General features: G+C 35.2%; 3 protein-coding genes across 4 annotated transcripts; 1 reads left to right on the top strand and 2 right to left on the bottom strand.

The window, feature by feature from the left end:
- Positions 1-414: 414 nt before the first annotated feature.
- LOC123213792 (RNA helicase aquarius) lies at positions 415-13,059 on the bottom strand. The gene is made up of 14 exons (XM_044633369.1): positions 12,548-13,059; positions 12,353-12,442; positions 11,921-11,983; positions 11,695-11,781; positions 7,552-7,704; positions 7,285-7,445; positions 6,623-6,857; positions 6,376-6,486; positions 5,230-6,288; positions 4,838-5,101; positions 3,942-4,127; positions 2,615-3,769; positions 2,047-2,385; positions 415-1,160 (listed from the first exon to the last, which is right to left on the bottom strand). Exons 1-14 carry the CDS (start codon positions 12,947-12,949, stop codon positions 837-839), a joined length of 4,629 nt encoding a protein of 1,542 aa, XP_044489304.1. The 5' UTR covers positions 12,950-13,059; the 3' UTR covers positions 415-836.
- Positions 13,060-14,098: 1,039 nt separating this feature from the next.
- On the top strand, positions 14,099-17,012 carry LOC123215053 (zerumbone synthase). Of its 2 annotated transcripts, none has more exons than XM_044635101.1 (2): positions 14,099-14,377; positions 16,048-17,012. In XM_044635101.1, the coding sequence occupies exons 1-2, from the start codon at positions 14,334-14,336 to the stop codon at positions 16,844-16,846; spliced, it is 843 nt and encodes a 280-aa protein (XP_044491036.1). In that variant the 5' UTR covers positions 14,099-14,333; the 3' UTR covers positions 16,847-17,012. The 2 variants fall into 2 exon arrangements, with proteins under 2 accessions (XP_044491036.1, XP_044491035.1); XM_044635100.1 differs by lacking the exon at positions 14,099-14,377 and adding an exon at positions 14,404-14,885.
- Positions 17,013-19,006: 1,994 nt separating this feature from the next.
- On the bottom strand, positions 19,007-22,120 carry LOC123213221 (U3 small nucleolar ribonucleoprotein protein IMP4). Its single transcript, XM_044632612.1, has 9 exons — positions 21,917-22,120; positions 21,744-21,827; positions 21,267-21,376; positions 21,065-21,115; positions 20,392-20,535; positions 20,211-20,300; positions 19,813-19,919; positions 19,592-19,676; positions 19,007-19,346 (listed from the first exon to the last, which is right to left on the bottom strand). Exons 1-9 carry the CDS (start codon positions 22,026-22,028, stop codon positions 19,248-19,250), a joined length of 882 nt encoding a protein of 293 aa, XP_044488547.1. The 5' UTR covers positions 22,029-22,120; the 3' UTR covers positions 19,007-19,247.
- Positions 22,121-23,014: the final 894 nt, after the last annotated feature.

The following is a 23,014-nucleotide window of genomic DNA, read 5'->3' as shown; positions in this document are numbered from 1 at the left end:
GCCGAGTATGCTCGGTTTCTTCCAATGAAATAGTTTTTTTTATTTGATGGAGAAATAGCATTTAGTTCTCGATCTATCCCCCAAAAACTATGGAATTCTCAATTTTGTTAACATATTATTTGACCTAATCCATCAGAAACAATATCTTATTTTTATACAAAGTCATACAGAGATTTTAACATATTTGAATACGGAATTACATATAATAATATAATAATGTCAGTTTGCTTGTATCCATTTATACAGTTTTTAATATATCTGAATATCAAATTATGTATAATGATGTCTATTTGCTTGTATCCATTTATACCCACAGCCAGCTTGTACAGGTACTACTACCTATCAATATATGCAAGGCACAAAGTGATGGAATATCCTCAAAGCCACCTACCCAGAAGAACTTGAGTCAACTCATGTTCAAACTCAATTTGATTCAAATACAACCCTAACACTGACAACGCCCAATTACAAGTGACAAATTCTCAAGTCAATAACACAATTTACAACAAAAATTCTCTCTAGTAGCTAAAAGTCAGTACAATACAGCTAGTAACATTTTGTTGAGTTTTCATCAAGTAATTTCCAAGAATTACCATGCATCAAAATGGCAACTCCCATCATTCTCCTGTCGATATGATGCAGCTGAAGTACAATTAGTTGCTGATAAGCTTTGATCTGTTAGTAGAAGTTTTCGACCAACAAAATATGGATTGACAATTTCCTTGTCCCATATCCGCATGGTTCAAATTTGCTGGCTGTCTGTCCAGTTGAACCAGAAGTTTCTGCAAAATAGCAGGAAAGGAAAAAAGTGCTAACAGGTGCAGTGTTAAATTACACTACTCTGACTTAGTATCCTCTTTTACATCACTTTCACGTGGCATGCCATTCCCATCGGTGGATGGAGCTTGAGTCTCTGTCTCACTATCTAGCTGATTATCAAGAGTAGTTTCCCCATTTCCACAGCCATTCATGTCAGCAGGGCCCTCTGATTGGCTCAAAGGTGGTGTACCACCCACAGCACCATTTGCAGATGCTGGCATATCAGTGTCCATGTCATCATGCATTTCCATTGAATTTGGCTGGAAATTTTGCTCTTCTGGTGTACCCACGGTTTCAGAATAAGCCATGTGCTGATGATATTCATAGCTAGCAATGGTTGCCTGTCAACAAGAAATTTAGAATCATGAATAAAAACTTCGAGCAACGTAAGTGCTTGTAACCAACAAATGATTCACGTTTCAAATATCTCAGTAGTTCTATGCATTCATAAATATTAAGCTACAACTGGAGAACTTCAAGTTACTAAGATAACACATGAAAGCAGACATATATCTGCCTCCTTCAGGGGTAATCAAAATTCTGGAAAGAGAGAGAATCATTATTAGAGAACTTAAATTAAAGGCCCTAATCTCCCAAGGATTGGAGACAACTGGAGAACTTCAAGTTACTAAGATAACACATGAAAGCAGACATATATCTGCCTCCTTCAGGGGTAATCAAAATTCTGGAAAGAGAGAGAATCATTATTAGAGAACTTAAATTAAAGGCCCTAATCTCCCAAGGATTGGAGGTCTAGTGCAGAGTATCATTATTAGAGAACTTGATAGCATTCAATACTAAAACAAGTCTCCAATGAAACTACTTAATATTCTGGCACTGCAAGGTTGTTAAACCAACACAATTATGAGAATAAATCATTGAAGTTCAAAAGTTCTAGAACCTAACAGAAACTAGAATCTAACAATCAATTTTTAATGGCACGAATGCGATCAGTGTCAGAGAAAGTTCATCAATATCAAGGTCCAATGTGCAAAACAAATATCTAAAAGCAGCTTCATATTTTGGCTTAACCAACTTTAGCAGACTCAAAGTGGCAATGCATTTACTGGATCTTGAAAAAGAATGATTTCCAAACATCGGTAACAATTAAATAGAGCTCAAATATTTCCAACTGAAAAGCAAGCAAATGCAATGCAACACTTCAAAGTCAGGCATCAACCATGCAGAATACCAGAAATATATAAATCATATCAAGATGAGAGCTACCTGATATAATTGATTGACAATATCACCCATATGCTCAATGCCACCAACAAGATAGGGATCTCCAATGTCTTCAACGTTACGTTCAGTATATGATGTTGTCTCCTTCACATTGAGTGCAAGTCTATCAGGTCTCTGAAGCAGAAGTTGAAATGTAGGCTGCAGTTCATAGCATTGCTCAAACAGAGAACGTCGACAAAACACATACAGACCAAGCCGAGCACGAGACATGGCAACAACCAATCTTCTAACATCACGAAGGTGACCCACAAAGCGAGTTCGCACGAGAGACAACAATACAAAATCATTTTGCTGACCTTGAAACTTATCAACTGTTGTGACCTGAACCAAAACATAAAGGTAGCCTTTACATACAAGCACAATTATAAAGCATCAATCTAGTAAAATTAAAGGAACGAATATGGTCATCAAGCAAAATTTAATGTGCACCAAAGAGATGTCACAAGACCTCCACTGGCTAACAATGACATATGACACAAGATATTGAACTGCTTTTTCGCTATAATGTCAAAGTATTCTAATGCGAAGAGGACTATACTTAAAAAATTACCTTACTGGGTGGGCCAATAAAGGGATATGGAACACATCGCCTGTTGATTACATCACGAATCAGAAGCTTCTGGCCATTATAAGTTGTCAAGATGGATATCTTATTAGCAGGATACCCTAAAAGTCGCATATATATATAGACACTGACAACATATTCAGCCTCTCCCTCATTTTGATAGAACCAAGGAGAAGGGGCACTCTCACCTCTCCCATGATAATCAGGAACATCCACCAATTGATAATCATAGGAAAATCCAGCATTTGCCTTATGGAAGATTGCATCCTCCTTCACATAAGGAAGGTCTCCCAGATCTCTGTACCTCCAGTTGTATAGTTTGGCTATGCTCGGTCTAGCTCTACCCTGAGCATTAAGCTCTATATAAGGAATACCCAGACGAACAAACCTTGTGAATAAACTCTGATCCATGTGACTGTACTTTTGGAAAGCCATATTCTTCACAACAGGAGGCAGTTGATGATGATCACCTATAAGTATGCAGCGTTTTAGACGTGCATAACCATCCTCCTGTCTCTGGAGCAACATTGGGATAAAAGTTTCGATCTCCAAAATTTGGGCACTTTCTTCCATCAACAGATTGTCATACTTAAAACCTAATTGAAGAAAATCCTTCCTCTTAAGAGCAGCATGAGTGCAAGTCATTGCAACAATCTTTGCCTGCTTCGTCATTAGGTAATTTGCTCGATCAGCCGTTGACTTTAGCAGTTCAAATGCCCTGCACTCTTCAAGTTCTTGGAAAATAGTCTTAAGATGACGAAAACACCCCTTAGCCGCCCGCATGTCTCTCTCAAATGACTCACCTGTAAAGACCGGCTGAGGGGTGTTGGAGAAGAACTCCTTGAAGGGGAAGCGGTCTTGTACAATTGTTGGTTTGCCTTCATTATCTGCACAAGCAGCCAGAAATTGCTCCCAGCGCGAGTACACATGAAGCAGCCAAAAATATCCTGCAGTTTCACAAGTATACCCCACATCTTCAGGCAATTGAAGAGATCTTGCAAGCCTCTCAACCTCACTTAACAATTCCAACCGCCTAACAAGCATCGCATTAACACGGCCTTGCCGGCTAAAGTCAAGATCAGTTGCTAGCTCTTGTTCACCTTGACCTAAACGTAGAAGATAGCGAGCAGGTACATCCCTCTGACAAAGAAAAACAAGACATCCATTAGCAAGTTATTAGCTGATTTCCCACTTACAGAAAATATAAGCTCCTGTATTGCAAGGAATTTAGTGTGCCATGGTCAGTTCCACAACACAGGACTAAGAGAGAGTCCTTTCAATGTATTTAATCTTAAAAGTAGATCAAAAGTACCTGCATAATCTTCTCAAAAAGGTCATTTAAAGCCTGATTTGAATGAGTGATTATTAACGTTCTTTGTGAAGGACAATTGTGATAGAGAACATTCAAGATTTGCACAGCTGTATCAGTCTTTCCCGTACCAGGTGGACCCACAACCATTGTTAGTCCAGGTTGAATGCCAGATATTATTGCCCCAATCTGACCAAAAAGAAAAAGAAGTGTCCAGTTACTCAAAAATAACACAGACAGCAGCCTTTGTTTTTATTAAGAAATTGTAACAGTCACTATAGATCAACACCAAATCCCTGTAAAAGAATATCTGAGCTACAGATAATTAAGCAAAATCAGTATTGAAAAGAATACAAACTTCAGACACCACTCCTTGCCATAACAAAGTAGAGTCAAAAGTCAACTGCCATGAAAATCCATCGAAAAACTTCTGACTTTCAAACCTTGATTTTGCACCCTCCATTTCAAAATAAGAATAAAAAATTAGACAACACATATCTCAAGATACGACTAAAAAAAAAACACAATATCATTCCCTTGAGTAAAGAAAGACTAGGAAGTCTAAGGATAGAAAATAATTAGATCCAGAATAAGGGAAGGGGATGAAGCGTGCATCACCAGATTCAATGAAAAAGAGTACTAGCAAATTAATTGTTGTAAAGGGAAAAAACATCGGACAGAAAGTCGCCACTTTTCTTTTCCCTGATAGGATAGTGAATGTTACTATCAATTTTCCAAAAAAATAATTTAAAGTACAGGGATCTGCCATAATAGACTTAAGCTTATTCAAAAACAACTAACAAAAACACCAGTTGCACCAACATCTAAAGATTAAAAAAATTTAGTACAAGATGGAATACAAGATAAAGAAATGGGCACAAGAAAGAGTTGCTCAGTACCTGAGTGGGTGTGAATCTCACAGAATTCTGTTTTGGTTGATCTTGGGGATAAGGACCTGGGTCTGGAGGGATGTATGCTTCAATGATAAGTTGATCTCTTTCACCACAAGGATCCACCATATTCACGTCATTCATAGAATCAGCAATTAATTTCTTATTCCCAGGAAGAGCATGAGTGTTCCCTTTCAGTGTCCTGGGCAACCTAATTCTGAATGGAGGCCTTGGGTCCAAGTTCTCAGTACCATCTGAATTTATAAAACTAATCTATAGATTCAAGAGAGAGAAAAAAAGTTTCTAAGTCACATCATTCTTTAAATTGTATTGAAGAGTTCTTATGATATCAGAACGTGGCACTTTCCCATAACCAGAGGCAAAGGAAAAACAATACTAACCTGATAATCTGAAAAACAAGTTCTCAAGTGATCTGCATCAAGAAAAGTATCTTTGAAATCTACTGTTTCCAGAAGATCGGGCATATTAGTCCATTGTGCAGCAGAAGGATTCCCATAGCCCAGGAATATGTTGTGCAACCAATCAGGAACAATACAGTATTCATTCATCAGATCTCTTATAGATTCTAAGATTGCCTTGAAATTATTTTCCTTTGGTTTCCTCCTCATCAACACATTAAATGTCCCATAAACGTCCTCTGTGCCTTTTTCTGCAATGTCTGTGACATCCATGTAGTATTGTGCTGCATCTAAAGCAACAGTCACGGTTCTCATTTCACCTTTCGGTGGCTTCCACTCATCCCGCTTGATTCTTCCAGTGAAATCATTCATGAGAGTTCCTTCCTCATCACGTATCTCAATAATTTCACATCCTCGTACATATTGAAGGCCAAGCCTCTGTGGCACGCTAGCCTTTGCAGCTTCCTCTGAACTTAGAGGCTCAAATGATGGGCGAATAGAAAGTAAAAAAAAGACATCATGCTCTTTAAGTGCATTCCATTCTGATCTTATCTGTGCTTTATAACTTGAAATGCTAAAAGTAACTTCTGCTGTCACAGATGCTGGCTTGACTTCTCCAATGTTGGGCTGCTTTACCTCAGTGATTTTAAAGTCCTTAATTGGCACAGCCATTCTTGACCAGCCACGGAAAGCAGTTTCACCCTCATTATTAATGTAAGCAAGGAGGTGGGGTACAGCTTCCTGAATATCCTCACGAATCTCATATGTTGATTCTAAACGGAAGAGATTGAAATTTCTGAGGAGATAATCATGGAGAGTTAAGAATTGTAGATTAAGCTTTGGAAGAGCAAGACATCCTTCTCCAGAGTAATTAATGCTTGGCACAACACTTTCATCCCACATAATCAGTTCATTGGGGTACAGTGGAAGAGCATTTATGGCTTCTTTTTGTGACTTCTGTTTCTCAAAGAAGGAGACCATTACTTCAATTAGAAAATCAACCCTTTCAGACCAAGGATCCTCCTTTGAAAGCAGCTTGAGCTGCACAAGTAGATGTCATGAGAGCAAAGATTTACACATTATTCAAAAAAGATACTTATAGAAACACATAAATTGCCCACTACAAACCTTACAACAGACAAGATCCTGCAGCTCTTGAGGAGAGAGTACTGACAATTTGTTTGATAGATCAGCTCTTTTGTTGATTGCACCAATGTTGGACAGTGCCAGTTCTTGCAACTGCAAGCACCATACAGGAAAAATTTAAATACTGCAAAGAACAACCATAACAACAAGTAACTGGTCCCAAACTTCATAGAAACTGATTTTAAAAGTGAGACAATATACAAACTAAACGAGATTAGCTATGACAAACCTTGGGGATTTTCTTAAATGCAAATAATTGGAAAGATTGGAAACGATCATAATGAGATTGTAGAACTTCATCATCTGTCAGTTGTGTGCCAACATGATCATTGATCTCAAAATTTTCATAAAACTGTAGTAAGTCAACCAATTGCGCAAAGAGTTTTCCCTTTTCATGTCTATAAAGAGCACTTAAATGACATTTAGCAACAACTGCTACATCAGCAACAAGAGGCCTAAGGTACCTGTAACAGCAAAACAAAACCAAAAATGAGAAACAGCATAAACAATAAAAGAATGAGAGAATCTATTATGATGAAATCAGATGTACAAGAAATTCTCACCCTTCACCAGCAAAAGAAGCATATAAATGCCAACTAATAACAAATCTAAGAAAGTAAATTCTATAATCTTAAAAGAGCAGGAACAAAATTGGTTTTCTTTTTAACAGGATCATCTCAGCTTAAAGTCCATCACATAAGACCAGCTGGAAAACTCTAGAATATAGCAAAAACTCAACTTCTCAACTACTCAACTAAGCTTTCATTCCAAACTAGTTGCATTTGGAAGCCTAAATGTCCCTAGTGATGACCAGAAATAAGTCACCAAAGAAAATTTAACAAAACAATTTAAAAAAAAAAAAAAAAACAATGACTATAGTAGCAATCAAACCTTCTTGTAGGCAGTTGGCTCAATAGATCAATAAGAAATTCCATAAACCTCTCACAGTACAGAACACAGGCATCATCAATTTTCTCAAAACCATAAGCAGCAACAAGATCATCATCACCATTGACAGAGTGCTTTTGTGCAAAAACCTTGTGGTCTAGCACCTGGTATACATTAAAAAGTGGTAAAATGTTAGTTTTGAAATTGTATGGCACCAGAAATTAAAACATTATAAAGATACACCTGTTAATTAATTTAGTAATACAGTACCTCAAGAAACTCTTCAATAAGATTTCTCAGGAACTTCACTTCAAGTGATGACGAGGGGTCAAAAGGCTCCCCCCATTTCGCAGCTTCCTTTGATTCTCTCTTTATCATCCTCTTCCATTTCTTGATCAAATCTGGATTAAGAGAAAGCTCCATCTACAGAGATAGAAGCAAATCATGCATTAAATTTAAAAAAAAAAAATTTACTTTACATCTGTTGCAAAATCTGTATATTAGTATATAGAACTTAATTATAGGAATTTAATTATGATAGAAGTAGATTATAGGATCTCAATTATAGGAATTAAATATTCCTTTTCCTAATCTAAAATACCTAATGTGTATATATAAATGAATCTCTATAATAGTAAAAATATGAATAAAAATATACTTTTAATTTCAGTTTGTTTCATGGTATCGGAGCCCGGTTTGCCCTAGTGTGCAAATTCGAAAATTTCTTCCAACCCTAGTGAGCAATTTCGTAATTCACCCATGTAGAGTAACTATTAGTTCTCACCGCCACTCTAAAAAAAGCACACTTCGACGATCGACAGTTTCCCAAAATCTGGTCATCGAAAACCCAGCGTGTGACCCACACGCGCCGCCCGTTTCTTCTGCAAACGTACACATCAGATCTCTTGTTTTGAGGTGTGTTAGCTCTCACAGCCGACACAGTCAGACTCAAACAACGCCGATGATTCAGATCCCCATAATCTCATCGCCATTCACCGTCGCCCGCACCGTCGTCGAATCTCTCTTTCTGATCAGATTTCAATTCTTTTATTTGCTATTCTTTGTTGTTTGTGCAGTGTTTTCGTGCCCTAGTTGTTGCAAAAATCAATTTGTCCAACGGTTTCTTGCTATTTATTCTATTCAGTTGTTTTGAGCGTTATTATGACGGATATTAAATCGATAACTATGGTTAAAATGGTTCCTGTAATGTCAAAAATCACTGAACACAAGCTTAATGGTTCCAATTATCTAGAGTGGAGTAAAACTATTCAGTTGTATCTGTTAAGCCTGGAGAAAGATGATCACCTTACGCACGCTCCTCCTATGGATGGTACTAGACAAACATGGCTTAGAGATAATGCTCGATTATTTTTGTAGATCCGGAATTCCATTGAAAGATAGTCAGTTTAATTAATCATTGTAAATTGGTTAAAAAACTAATGGAATATTTAGAGTTGTAATAGATGTTAATCTGTAAAATTTGTAATAAGCTATAAATCGTGCTCCCTCTCAAGAGTCTATGTCCACAGTTTCGTCATGTATCTTTGATAGATTTTGAGTGATGTCAATTTGTCAAACATCATCGTCTATCTTCAGGTTTTAGAGTCAATAAACAAGCTAACTCTCATTTTGAGTTAGTTCATTCAAATGTTTGGGGTCCTTGTCATATTGTGTCTAAAATTGGATTTAAATACTTTGTTACTTTCGTTGATGATTACTCTCGTATGACTTTACTTAATGAAAAATCGTTCTAAAGTGTTTTCTCATTTTTGTGTCTTTCATGTTGAAATAAAAACACAATTCAATGTTTCTATTCATACCTTACGTAGTGATAATGCCAAAGAATATTTTTTTGAATCCTTTCAATCGTATTTGATCCAAAATGACATTCTTCATCAATCCTCTTGTGCGACCACACCATCCCAAAATGGAGTAACTAAGAGAAAAAATAAACACCTGTTTGAAACAGTTGAAGCATTCTTGTTTCAAATGCAAGTTCCCAAACAATTTTGGGCTGATGTTGTTTCAACAACATCCTGTTTTTTTATTAACCGCACACTGTCATCGGTTTTTCAAGGTCAGATTCTTTATAGTGTTCTTTTTCAAAATAAATCTTTAAAATGTGTGTTCTTTGGTTACTCTTGTCTTCAAAAAGGATATAGGTGTTTTTCCCCCACCCTAAACAAATATCTGGTGTCAGCTGATGTTACCTTTTTGAAAAACATTTCGTTCTTCTCTACTTCTCCTACTTACACCATTCAGGGGGAGGATGATGATTTGTTGGTATACACCGTTACCTCATCTTGTCTTCTAGAGGACACTCCTACATCTGTTAGTTCTCCAGAAATTTTTCTACCTGAAGAGTCTACCCCTGCTAGACCACCCATTACACAGGTCTATTTCAAACGTCAACCACCCCCGAATACATGTCCTGAACCATTCTCTTTGTCAGATCTAGTTTCTAATTATATTGATCTACCAATTGCTCTTCGAAAAGGTAAAAGACAATGTACTTATCTTATTTCTTCTTTTGTTTCTTATGGTCACTTATCCCCTATTTCCTGTTCTTTTATTGCATCACTCAAATCTATTTCTATTCCTAACACCACTCATGAAGCTATATCTCATCCTAGTTGGCGTGAGGCTATGATAGAGAAAATGAATACTTTAGCTGATAATGGTACTTGGGACTTGGTTGATCTACCTGCAAGGAAGAAAGTCATTGAATGCAAATAGGTGTTTGCAGTTAAGGTTAACCCAGATGGATCAGTGGCTTACCTTAAGGCTCGCCCAGTTGCTAAAGGATATGCCCAAACTTATGGGTGGATTATTTTGATGCTTTCTCTCATGTTGCTAAGCTGACATCTATTCATTTATTTATTTTTATGGCAGCTACCTATAATTGATTTTTACACCAGTTGGATATTAAGAATGTCTTCTTGCATGGTGACCTTCAAGAGAAAGTTTATATAGAACAACCACCTAGTTTTGTTGCTCAGGGGGAGTATGGAAAGGTTTGTCGTCTTCGCTAATCCTTGTATGGTTTGAAACAAAGTCCTCATACTTGGTTTGGAAAATTTAGTCCAGCAGTTCAAAAGTTCAACATAATAAAGAGCAAATATAATCATTCAGTTTTCTATAGACAGTCTGAAACTGGCAGTATTCTTCTAGTTGTGTATGTTAATGATATTATCATTATTGAAAGCGATACTGTGGGAATTTCCTTTTTTTAATCATTTCTTCACACTCAATTTCAAACAAAAGATTTAGGGGGGTTGAAATATTTCTTGGGTGTTGAAATATTTCTTGGGTATTGAAATGACAAGAAGCAAGAAAAATATCTTCCTATCTCAGAGGAAATATATGCTTGACTTATTGACTAAAATAGGAAAGTTGAGAGCTAAATCATGTAGCACTCCAATGATTCCTAATCTACAGCTTACAAAAGATGGTGAACCATTCGAAAAACCTGAGAAGTATAGAAGATTGGTAGGAAAGTTGAATTATCTTACAATGACTCATCCTAACATTACATATTTTGTCAGTGTTGTAAGTCAATTCATGTCATCTCTAATAGTCAATCATTAGGTAGCTTTAGAACAAATTTTATGCTACTTGAAGGGTGCTCCTGGACGTGGCATATTATATGGGAATTATGGTCATACTAACATTGAGTGTTTCTCAGATGCAGATTGGGCAGGTTTCAAGGTAGATAGAAGATCCATCACTGGTTATTGTGTTTTCGTTAGAGGAAATTTGGTACCATAGAAGAGCAAAAAGCAGAGTGTTGTGTCCCAATCTAGTGTAGAATCAAAATATAGAACTATGACTCAGTCTGTGTGTGAAAGCTCAGTCTATGTGTGAAATAATGTGGGTATATCAACTTTTGACTGAAGTGGGTTTTCAGATGTCATTACCAGCGCAATTATGGTGTGATAATCAAGTTGCTCTTCATATTGCCTCTAATCTTGTGTTTCATGAACGAACTAAACATATTGAGATTGATTGTCACTTTGTTCGAAAGAAAATTCAACAAAATTTTATTTCTACAAGATATGTGAAGACTGGAGAACAGTTAGGAGATATTTTCACTAAGGCTATAAATGGGGTTCAAATTGATTATATTTATAATAAGCTAGACATGATTAACATCTATGCTCCAGCTTGAGAGGGAGTGTTGCAGAATCTATATATTAGTATATAAAGCTTAATTATAGGAATTTAACTATGATAGAAGTAGATTATAGGATCTTAATTATAGGAATCAAATATTTCTTTTCCTAATCTAAAATACCTAATGTGTATATATAAATGTATCTCTATAATGGTAAAAATATGAATGAAAATATACTTTTAATTTCAATTTGCTTCAACATCTATCATGAACCAAAGCTAACAGGGACCATTTCTTACCTGAAAACGACCATAAGACAAACTATGCCAGCACTGTAAACTAGCTAGTTTCAGGACAGTCTCACTGACAATTTCATCTTCCAAACTCTGTAAATAAAACAGTTTGATGAAATTTTAGAAAAGCCAATAAACATTTGAAATTCCATAAACAATGTTTTATTATTAAAAAAATTAAAAAATATATATATGCGGTTTACTGGTAATTGAAATTGGTATGCAAACATACCTGAAAAGCGTTTATCATGAAAACCAGATAATTTGTCTTCTCAGCTATAGTCAGGGCTTTTCCCTACAACCACATTATAGATTCAAAAAGTTCAATAAATCTGTCTAAAAAGGTTCACACTGTCTTAACAACTATATACAAGCCAGCAGCATGCTTTTCATACAAAGGTGCAACTAAGACAAATATAAACAAATAGCTCAATATTCAGGTTTTAGTTGTGCTTTATTTTCATTATTTAGTTTTATTCGGTTCCCTCAAAAATCTATCCAAAAGTTACAAATACCAATTTCGTTCTCCTCACCACGGAGCTCAAAACAATAAAAACTTTAAAATCAATCTTTGTTCTCACACTTCAGATAGTTTCTCCCCGTCCAAATGATAAAAGCATTTTGTTACATCAATTCCAACAAAAAGAAAAAATCTATCACAAACCTCCTTAAGACGAAGAACCCTATCGAGAAATCCCCTGAATGCATCCTTCCGATCGTAAAAGCACATCCAAGCTGCCACATTCTCCCGAAACTGCAAATATTTCAAAATTTAAATTCATAAAAACGACTAACACTGTCCCATAAACTATATATTCATATTTAAATTTTAAAAAATAATAATAAAGCGAACATTTACCTTCTCATTAATCATCAGTATCATAGACATCACATGTTCAAACGATGCCGTCTCAGCTTTAAAATTCGGCCACAGATAGTTCTCCAAATATTGACTCACTTCCAAAATCATCACTCTATGTAACGGCACTGTCTTCCTCCCCTCCTTGACCGTTAACTCAGTCATATAAATCTCCTTCACCAGCTCCGCATCGAATGGCTTCTCCATTTTAAGCCAATTCTCCGAAGCTATTTTCGTCAACCTATCGCGTTGAATTTCCGAGAGAGTTATAGCGCTTGGGAGCGTCGAACCGGCCTTTGACTCCACCGGTTTGTCATCGAGCTGGTTCGGTAACTCCACCGGGTACTCCGCGACCCGGTGCCGCTTGAAATCGTAAGCACCGGTACCATAAACCTTGGTCATCGTCAAGGTTTAGTAAAGAAATGAACAGGATGTGAATTTTAAAGGGATTTTTTTTTATAAAAAATAAAATTATTGATTAGGGTTTTAGATTGGTTCTGTGAGAACCAGTAATGAACACTGGAATTTGCTGTTCTTTTTAAATTATAAGGAGCACGATTTTGTATCTTTTGGCTGGGCCTGGGCCAATTACTAAATTTAAAATTCAAATGCATAGATTAGGCCCATTTTGGGCCCAAATGAAGCTAAAAAATAGTAAAGTTCAAGTAATAATGTCAAAATTGTTATGAAATTTGGATGGCAACCTGACCCAAAAAATTCTATATGAACAATATAGAAAAGAAATGATTTCTATACATAAGCATCCCCCAGTAAGGTCTATCAATCAAACCTACTAAATTGAGGTAGACTTGTTCAAGTCCAAGCCTGTAAAGGCGTTTCGGGTCTATCCATTTGAGACTTAGATTTTTGTTTAAGCCTAATTTATTAAAATTTTTTAGGCTTATAATAAGTTGCAGGTATGTCTCTATAATTTGGATAACCTTAAAAAAACATCTTTCATAATCTTCTACAATTTCCAAAAACTAACAAGTACCAAACTTAAATAGTCTTTATTCAAGTTCAAATATGATAACTTAATAGATAAATTTTTTGTTCAATATGCTTGAGGCCTGAATTTTGTTCAACCTTAAATTAAAATTTTCAAATTAAACAATTAGGTCTCAAGCTTTCCCAATCTAATTGACAAACTTACACGTTGTTTTAAGGATATTAAGACAATGTTGATTAAATAGTTTATAATCTCGTAAATTATGAAGACATAAAGTTTAAAAATAAAATTACAATGACAATATAATCAAAGTAAAAATATATCGATTATAACTTGGGTTATTGAAGCAAAAGGTTAAAAATGGTATCAAAATTATTTTGTGTATCCTTTTAGGCCATGGTTGGTAGTGCAAGCGCTAGCAAGGACACTAACTCTGTAACTTTTGCTTGATTTGCAAAATTGAGATTTGACCTCAACTTAGATGCAACTTGACTTTAGACTTGGAATGCATCCTTATATGAGCTCCATTATTTCATTATACCTTGGGTTGAAAATAGCTATTTGGCCATAAAAGTTGATAAGATCAGGAAATAAATATCTTCTTTTCATCATTTCCTGGTATATGTTTGGTGACAGAGATGTTGACTGAAGTCCACTCACATTCTTGACCAGGCCACAGCGATACTCATTACTAGACCCTGAAAACTCAGTCTCTGTTTGCGTTCGACTCAAACGCACTTTGATTGAGCGAATTCCTGGGTTGATTCGGCTTAAAAAGCTAGTTTTTGGTTTCTGCTCTCATCTTCACATAGGCAGATCTCTTCTTCATCATCACCTATGTCAAACTCCAACTCTACTGACTTACCTGTTCCTCCTCGAAGGTAGTAACAAGCTTTCTCATCTTGTGCTTCATCTCATTCATACCATCACTTTTATTCTGTACAGTTTTTTTTCACTAGATTTGTGTTTTCTGCTGTAGAATAGTCTTTTTATTTCTTTTTTTAAATATGATTACCGTTTCAGATCCGGGTTTGTAAGGTTAATTCTTGCCCAACTCCATCCATATAATATAATATTCTATGTATGATTCTGAGAGTACCTGGGTTGGTTAAGACTTCTGGTCAAACTGGTTGCTTCTTCTCTGTCTGGGTTTTATGTAAGGCTGCAATGGAGTTATACGATATATAAAGCTTAAGCTCGTATAGTTGGAGGCTCGATACTCGAGCTAATTTATTAAACTCCACAAGTTATGTATTGTTCAATTACCTCTTGTGTTCAAAATCAGTTTTTAAGAGCCCAGGCATGCAACAGTAAATTTGAGCTCGGCTTGACATTGATCAAGCTGAGCCCGGCTATGAGTAGCTCGCGAGTTGCTTTACAACCCTACTTGTAAGTAAGCTCACCACCATTTTTTCCAGCAAAAAGGAGTTTTATATCATCAATATACTGTACTTTGATCTTGTTTTTTCCTTTTGTTTTTGTAGTTACATATTACACTGCAGGATTTCAATATCATTTTTGTTAGCCTTCTTAATTATTTGGTTTGATTCCTTTTGTCCATGAAAATTACAAGCCAAATTGATAAAAATAAATGAGGATTTCCAGACTTGCATCCAGATTTTGATTATTTTGTAGTTTTTTTTTTTCTCCTTGCAAGCTAACTTATGTGGTTCAAATTTAAACTTAAGGCTAGCTGGGGCTGGGAATTTCTCGAGTATTTATTTTGCAAGGCATCTTTAAAATTGTTATTGAAGCCAAAATCATAATCATGTTGACTATTCCAGTGTTTCAACTTCTTTGGAAAACAATATGAAAGGAAAAGCTTAGAGCCGTGTACACTTTGGAATTGAAATTACTGATGTGGGGCTCAGAATTTCGTTGAATTCATGCTGTCATTTTCTTAGATATATTAGATAATACGCTAGTGTCTCTCTGAGATCGGTACTCGAAAGATAATGCTTGCAGTACAGACAATGAACAAAAAAGAGTGAGGCGGGCAAACAAGCAAGACTGATGTGGGCCTATTGAGTTTTCATTGTATGAACCTTTTGCTTTTGGTTTTGCCACTCATACAAGTAGCATAGTTCACTTGATCTGTTAACTTTAAAGGGTGTTTGGAAGGTGAGAATTGATTAGCAAAAGTACTTATAAGCATAAAAGTGTAGTAGGACATTCCAGCCATAATGCCTAAGCTTACATGCCTTTCTGCTCAAATCCCGATTGAATCTGTTGATGGCACCTCTGAAGTAGTTCTTGAACCAGTGATGTCATACTACAATAAAAGATAACTTTGATCTTGCCAGTAGGATCACAAAATTCATTATTTTGGGTAAATGAGTGGAGATGGAACCTTTGTTGTTAGGTTGCTTTTACATATATATTTAGTCAGCTCAGGGATTTGAAGTTATTACTGCTAGCAGTTCTCAGAACAATGATGTCTTTCTGCAAAATTTGCTAACTCCTAAACAACATTAGAAGCAATTTGCTGCTGTATCTCAACTTTCTGATTGTATTAACTTTTTTATATTTTTATCCTCTTTCTTATCCTTAGGTTAGAGGGGAAAGTCGCATTGGTCACAGGGGCAGCAACTGGAATTGGAGAGAGCATCGCACGGCTGTTTTGCAAGCATGGTGCAAAAGTTTGCATAGTAGATGTGCAGGACAATCTTGGTCAGCTGGTCTGTGACTCCCTCGGTGGTGATCCAAACACTTTTTTTTTCCATTGTGATGTCACAAAGGAGGACAATGTCCGTGCTGCTATTGACTCTACTGTTGATAAATTTGGCACACTTGATATCATGGTCAACAATGCTGGGATTTCAGGCTCTCCTTGCTTTGACATCCGTAATGCGGACTTATCAGAGTTTGAGAGGGTATTTGACGTAAATGTGAAGGGAGTTTTCCATGGAATGAAACATGCAGCTCGGATCATGATCCCACAAAACAATGGCAGCATCATTTCTGTCTGTAGTGTTGCAAGTGTCATAGGGGGTCTGGGTCCCCATGCATATACGGGGTCAAAACATGCTGTTTTGGGGCTGAACAAGAATGTTGCAGCTGAGCTGGGAAAATACAGGATACGTGTGAACTGTGTTTCTCCTTATGCAGTTGCAACAGGCTTGGCTGTGGCTCACCTGCCTGAGGAGGAGAGGACAGATGATGCCATGGCTGCTGTTCGTGATTTTACGGGTCGAAATGCTAATTTGCAGGGAGTGGAGTTGATGCCTGAAGATGTTGCTAATGCTGTGCTCTTCCTGGCAAGTGATGAATCTCGGTATATAAGTGGAGCCAATCTCATGGTTGATGGAGGCTTCACCACTGTGAACCATTCCTTGCGTGTGTTTAGGTGATAAGAGATATGCTGTTCATATGAGCCATTCCAGGAGGTTGGCCGCCTTACTAGCTTGGCATTATATCGTTGGACCTGAATTGATTGGCTTTTTATTATTGATATTGTTGTATCAATAATTAATTTGGGGAAATTAATTAAAATACGTACCAAATTTGCCGCGTAAATCTTTTTTAGTTACATTTCTCAACTTTTACCTTTTTAAGTAAATGATATCTTTCATTCCAAAAATACTCATCATCCTATTTCTTTTCATTTAGAGTAGTTTTCACAAATTAATCTTTTCTTATATTTTAAAGTATACAGATTAAACTTAATCTTTTTATAATGAATAAGATTTAAAGATGAAAAAAAGATTAAATTTCGATATAATAATTTATATTTATATACTTTTATATATTTACAAAATGATGGATATAACTAACACAAGATATGTGGGTTGTGTCGGGTGAGAAAGGGTGTGCGTCTTTTCGAAATGAAACGAAAATGAGTGAAAGGGTGGGTGTTTTTCTCAAAATGGTGTATTTTTTCGAGCGAGTGCGAAAATGTACGAAAATATAAAAAGGTGCAGCACTTTTGAAAGGGTGCGAGTGCGGGTGCGTTAAAGGGTGCGACAACGCTGAAGGGGTTCGTGAAAAGGTGCAGGTGCGTGAAAGGATGCGACACTTTTGAAAAGGTGCGTGAAAGGGTGTGACAAAGTTGAAGGGGTGCGGGTGTATGAAAGGGTACGACAACGCTGAAGGGGTGCGTAAAAGTATAAAAAGTTGCGTAATAATAATAATAATAATAATATATAATAAAATATAATATATATTTACATATATAATATATAATATATTATATTATTATATATAAATGGGTGCGTAGAAATGCAAAGAAACGCGCCCTTTTGTATTTTTCCGCACCCTTTTATATATATAAAATATATATTATATATTATATTATTAATATAATATAATATATATATATTTTATGTTCTCACACGCCCCTTTTATAATCTACGCACCTTTTTTATATTTTACGCACTCATTTATATTTTTAAGCACCTATTTGTATTTTTATACACTTATTTATACTTTTATGCATCCGTTTGTATTTTCACGCATCATTTTCTATTTTCACGCACCTTTTTATATTTTTATGCATCCGTTTGTATTTTTACGCCCCCTTATTTGTATTTTTATGTATCCGTTTGTATTTTCACACATTTGTTTATATTTTTACGTATCAATTTGTATTTTCACACACCCTTTTAGCCTTGCCGCACCCTTTCACACACCCCTTCAACATTGTCGAATCATTTCACGCACCTCTTCAGAGGTTGATGCACCCCTTTCAGAAGCTGTCATACCCTTTTAAGATTTCATGTACCCTTTTATGAATGCACGCACCCCTTAAGAGAATGACACACCATTTTACGATTTCATGCACCATTTCGGAGTTGACGCACGCCCTTTATATTTTCACGCACCCCTTCGAAATTGATACACGTCTTTCATATTTTCACGCACCCCTTCAGACTTTCATGCACACCTTCGCATTTTCACGCACCGCTTTACACTTTCACACATTTTTGCATATGCTTGAAAAAACGTATCATTTTATGTTTATCATTTTGTAAAGGTATATAAATATCAATTATTACATCCTAAATTAATCTGTTTTTTATCTGTAAATCTTATTCATTACAGAAAAATTAAACTTAATCTGTGAAAACTGTTATAAATAAAAAGAAATAAGATGAAGGTATTTTTGAAATGAAAAATATCATTCGCTTAAAAAAGTAAAAGTTGAAAAATCTTGCCAAAAAAGATTTAGATGACAAATTTGATACCTATTTTAATTAATTTTCCATAAATCTGAATTCATTGCTAGGTTGGTATCACAGCACAGCTGGTTTGGGTTCAGATTTTTGTTCAATTTAATAAATTCAGTTCAAGCTGAAGTTTATTTTAAGTTTGGTTTAAGATTGATATCTCGCCGTCTTATCGATGCTGTTGCGGTGGAACTCACCCCAACAGGGATTTTTCTTCTGTCTTTTGACAACTCTTCTTTTTCAACTGACTCTTTTTCTCCTCCTTTTAACATTATTGTTCATTAATCGTGATACTCAAACTCATTCTCAAGCTAACTAACTTGAGTTAACCCATGTAAGCTACTATTGTCTAAAATCAATTATAAATAATATAACCATGTAATCATGAATATTAGCTACATGAATAGTGTTATGAACAACAAATTACGACCTAAGTGATGCACAGGAGAATTATAAGAGAGATCAGCCTGTTACAATTAGGGGTGTGAACAAAAAGAATTATAACTTATGTTAAATTCAACACCTCAAAGCACTCAGGAAAGATAATCCTACATAAAGAATAAAGCCTGGAAAGATTCTTTAATTATCAATCCCCAAGGAACTTCCTCTTCTTTGTTGTGTTCATGTATGGTCTAATCACCCATTCAATCTGGGCTTCACTCTGATCAACTGTTCCCAATTTTATCTGCAACATATGAAAGGCAAAAAGAGGACCAAATAGAATGGTCAATTAAAGGAAACTACACTATAACAATACACGACTTCTGCTTGATACCCTATCATCAAATTAAACAGATAATAAATGAACCATTGAATCTATTAGGCCAAGTTTTCAAGTATTCACAGGAATACCCAGGAAAACGGTTAAAAATACGAGAGAAAGGAAAAAGAATTTGACCTATACTGAAAAATGAAATGGCATGTTGATACCTGATAAAGCCGCAATTCAAATCGAGGACCAATCTCCTTCAGCTCAACTGATTTAGGACCTCCTGGCTTCTCATAGATATGATGCCTTCATGTAAGCAAGGTTAACAAGAAACAAGTTGTGTGTTAGTGTCCTATTCACTTCAGCATTTGCACAAATAATGTTCAACAACTAACATGGAGTCAAGACAAACAACTTTTGAAATATGCTGCAACAAACCAACCTGAATGAGATATAGTCAGACTGATTAGCGAATGTGATAATGCGTTTGGTGTCTGGCTTTGGCACTGGAAATAAATGCTTTAGAATATTTGCTGTTCTTTCACCAAGCTAACAACAATTATAAAGGTCCAATATCAGTTTAATATTTCAATATAGATTGACAAATTTATGCAAAAACACATAATGAAACATAATTTCTGAATGACATAATAATTAAGGAATAGTAAATCCTTCTCACAAATCACAATTACTTTCCACATATAATCAGTCATTTCTGGAAGAGTTCCACGACAAGAATGGGAAAGCCTTGTTGTAAAGCCAACACAGTAATTCACAGTAATTCATAGGTATTTAATCGTATTATCATCACATTGCATGCTATTATGCGTAAAGGAATACCTTTGTTTTGAAGTTATTTAGAATCAAATGAGGGTAAGCCTCAGGCATTGTCCCAATGGCGTTTTTGTCTTTAATATCATGTCTGGTAACCTACAGGCACAAAAATAATTACAACAGTCAAGCAGAGAAATATAGGCCAAAGAATAGATCCACAAAGCACAAGACTGATCAAAATACTTGCCACGTTGAGTAATCCAAAGTAGGCAGTTGGGCCAAAAGGTAGATGACTTATAATTAAACCATCTGGCACACCACGATGTTCATGAACCAACACAACATCAGTAAAATCATGTGCGCGGCAAGTTTCAATAATTTCAGATATAACCTGCAAGGGGAACCTCATATTTATATTTGACTGAACCTAGCTTAAAGTTGGATGTTTGAGATTATAGTTTATGAAAAGCTCAGAAAAAGTGTCCAACCATAGGAATTTAATGTTAAGAAGCCCCCACCGTGCATGACCAAAATCAATGGACTTGTCACATATATTAGAAAAAATATACATAAAGACAAACTCATAATCAAAATAAATAGTATGAAATGATGATGAAGATGGACTCTTGACCAAATTGGCTTTGTTATCATATTTGAACTCTTAATTCCAACAGCTCAAAAGCTAATAGGAAAAAGCCCCATAATAGTATCCAAATTCTAACACTTAAAAGAATGAGCTGCTTCAATAATCTAATAAATATGAATGATTATATAGAAGATATACATTTGATTTATATGGATAATAAAAGTTATTCATGACTCAAATGAATAAGAAGCAAAAAACTATATGTATAGACATGAAAACTACTATGCACGTGCCACAAAAGGGAAGAGAGGACAAGCATAAATTAAAGACCAACCTGGGAACCACGATTCATTCGCTGTGCATTCGGGAAGACAAACTTCAATTCCTGCAAAAAATTGTGCCAATTAAAAACACAGCAGATGATCAAGACAAACTTACATTCCCAATACAAACAAAATAAAAATTAAAAAAAAAAAGCATAACCACAGTCAGCATATGTATTAATCAACAAAAAAACACCACAACACAACTCCAACCTTCACAAATTGTGTAAGAGGAGCACTTGGATTGCGGGATGTCGTCAGCAAAATTTTTGGATCTCTTTCCGTCGCATTTGCATATTCATCATCAATGTGACTCTTTGGCACTGAATTTGACAAGAAGGAGAACATATTATCAGTAATGCCCAACCATCCAAACATCTCTTTTGGGAAAAAAATGTTTAATCTGCCCTATTCTCTAAAAAGATTATTTAAAAATAAAGAAGTTCCCATATTTTTCAAATTTGTTAAATTTCAAAAGCTCCAAGTTATCTGAATCTGAAGCTCATAAACACCAGGATTGCATTGAACTGACTAATCCCTATTGCAAATACTAAAGAACAAGGCCCAAAGTTACAAGCGAAACTTCAACAAAAGAACATAAATTGCAAAACCCACGTTGCCAGAACCAAACGACACGTAACCCAAAGTACAATTTTTCTATTTAATTTAAAAAATGCAAGCAAACTCTACCAGCAGTATTCTCATCTTCAAGATCAATTTCTTCGCGAAGTGCGGCCTCCTCGTTTCGGAGCTCGGTGGGAATAGGTTTACCCTCTGCAACAACACAATATTATATCAAAACTATAACTTCACATAGAAAGGTACTGAATCGCTTTCTTACAAAAATAAATAAATAAATATACCTTGCAGGGCTTCTCTGATTTTGCGCTTCTTCTCATAAAGCAACCGTTCTTTGCCTTCCAAGCTCTTTCTATACAAGTACTCCCTTCTCAATCTTATGTTACGACGCAACATGTTGCTCAAATTAGAGTTTACGAAGTAAAAAAATCTGTGTTTTATTCAGGTTCAAGAATGGCAGGGTTTTAGGGTTTTTGATAAGGAGAATCACCGCTTCTCACTCGTATTTTACCCTAATGACAGGTTCCTACCTTAAAGTTGAAAAAACAATAAATTCCCAAAGCTAGAAAGACAAAAATCCCCTTATATATTTTTTTAATAAAATTACAAGTAATATTTAAAATTAGATAATTTTCACAAAATTATAATTAATATTTAAAATTAGATAAGAAGATTATTAAAATACCTATTTTATAGATAAAGTTATCGAAAAAAAAATAGTAAAAAATAATGATCCTTTTTTTTTAAACGATAAAACAAAAGTCTTTAAAGATAAAATCGATTTATATAATTAAAGCCCATCATTTCTTTTCAGTTGCAACTTTGTCATTTGTTTAATTGAAATATACTTAATATCTTTAAATAATTTAGTAGATGATAAGATAAACATTATATCAACTTATTCCAAATAACATAAGATGTAAATAATGTAGTAATGAAAAGGATTTGAGTTTGACCCAACTTGAAAAAGTCATGCTTGACAAGCTCCTCTCAAACTAAGTCCAAATTTAATTATAATATTGAATTAAGTTATTCAATTCGCATCAAAATGACGTTATTTTGATACTTATTAGTTAAAACAATATTATTTTGATCATTTTGAATTCAATTTGTTAGTCTCATAAATTTGATGAATCAAACACTTTCACATTCAAGTTTGATAGTAAAAATACTTTTAACCTCAAGTTTGCCTAAAAACAGATCGTTTCAAACTCAATTGAGTCGAGCTAATAATCTAACTCGAATAATCTCAATTCAAACCCCAGCCTTAAAAGGATATAAGCACATGTTCATAAAATGTTAACCCATTTAAAGGACTTATATGGGCCATCTAAAGTCTCAACAGCTGGATTCGAAGTTTCATCAAACTCAATCCTTTCATT

The sequence above is a fragment of the Mangifera indica genome, chromosome 4, assembly GCF_011075055.1.
Source record: "Mangifera indica cultivar Alphonso chromosome 4, CATAS_Mindica_2.1, whole genome shotgun sequence".
Classification (NCBI taxonomy): Eukaryota; Viridiplantae; Streptophyta; class Magnoliopsida; order Sapindales; family Anacardiaceae; genus Mangifera; species Mangifera indica.
This window is presented reverse-complemented; position numbering and strand designations above follow the sequence as displayed.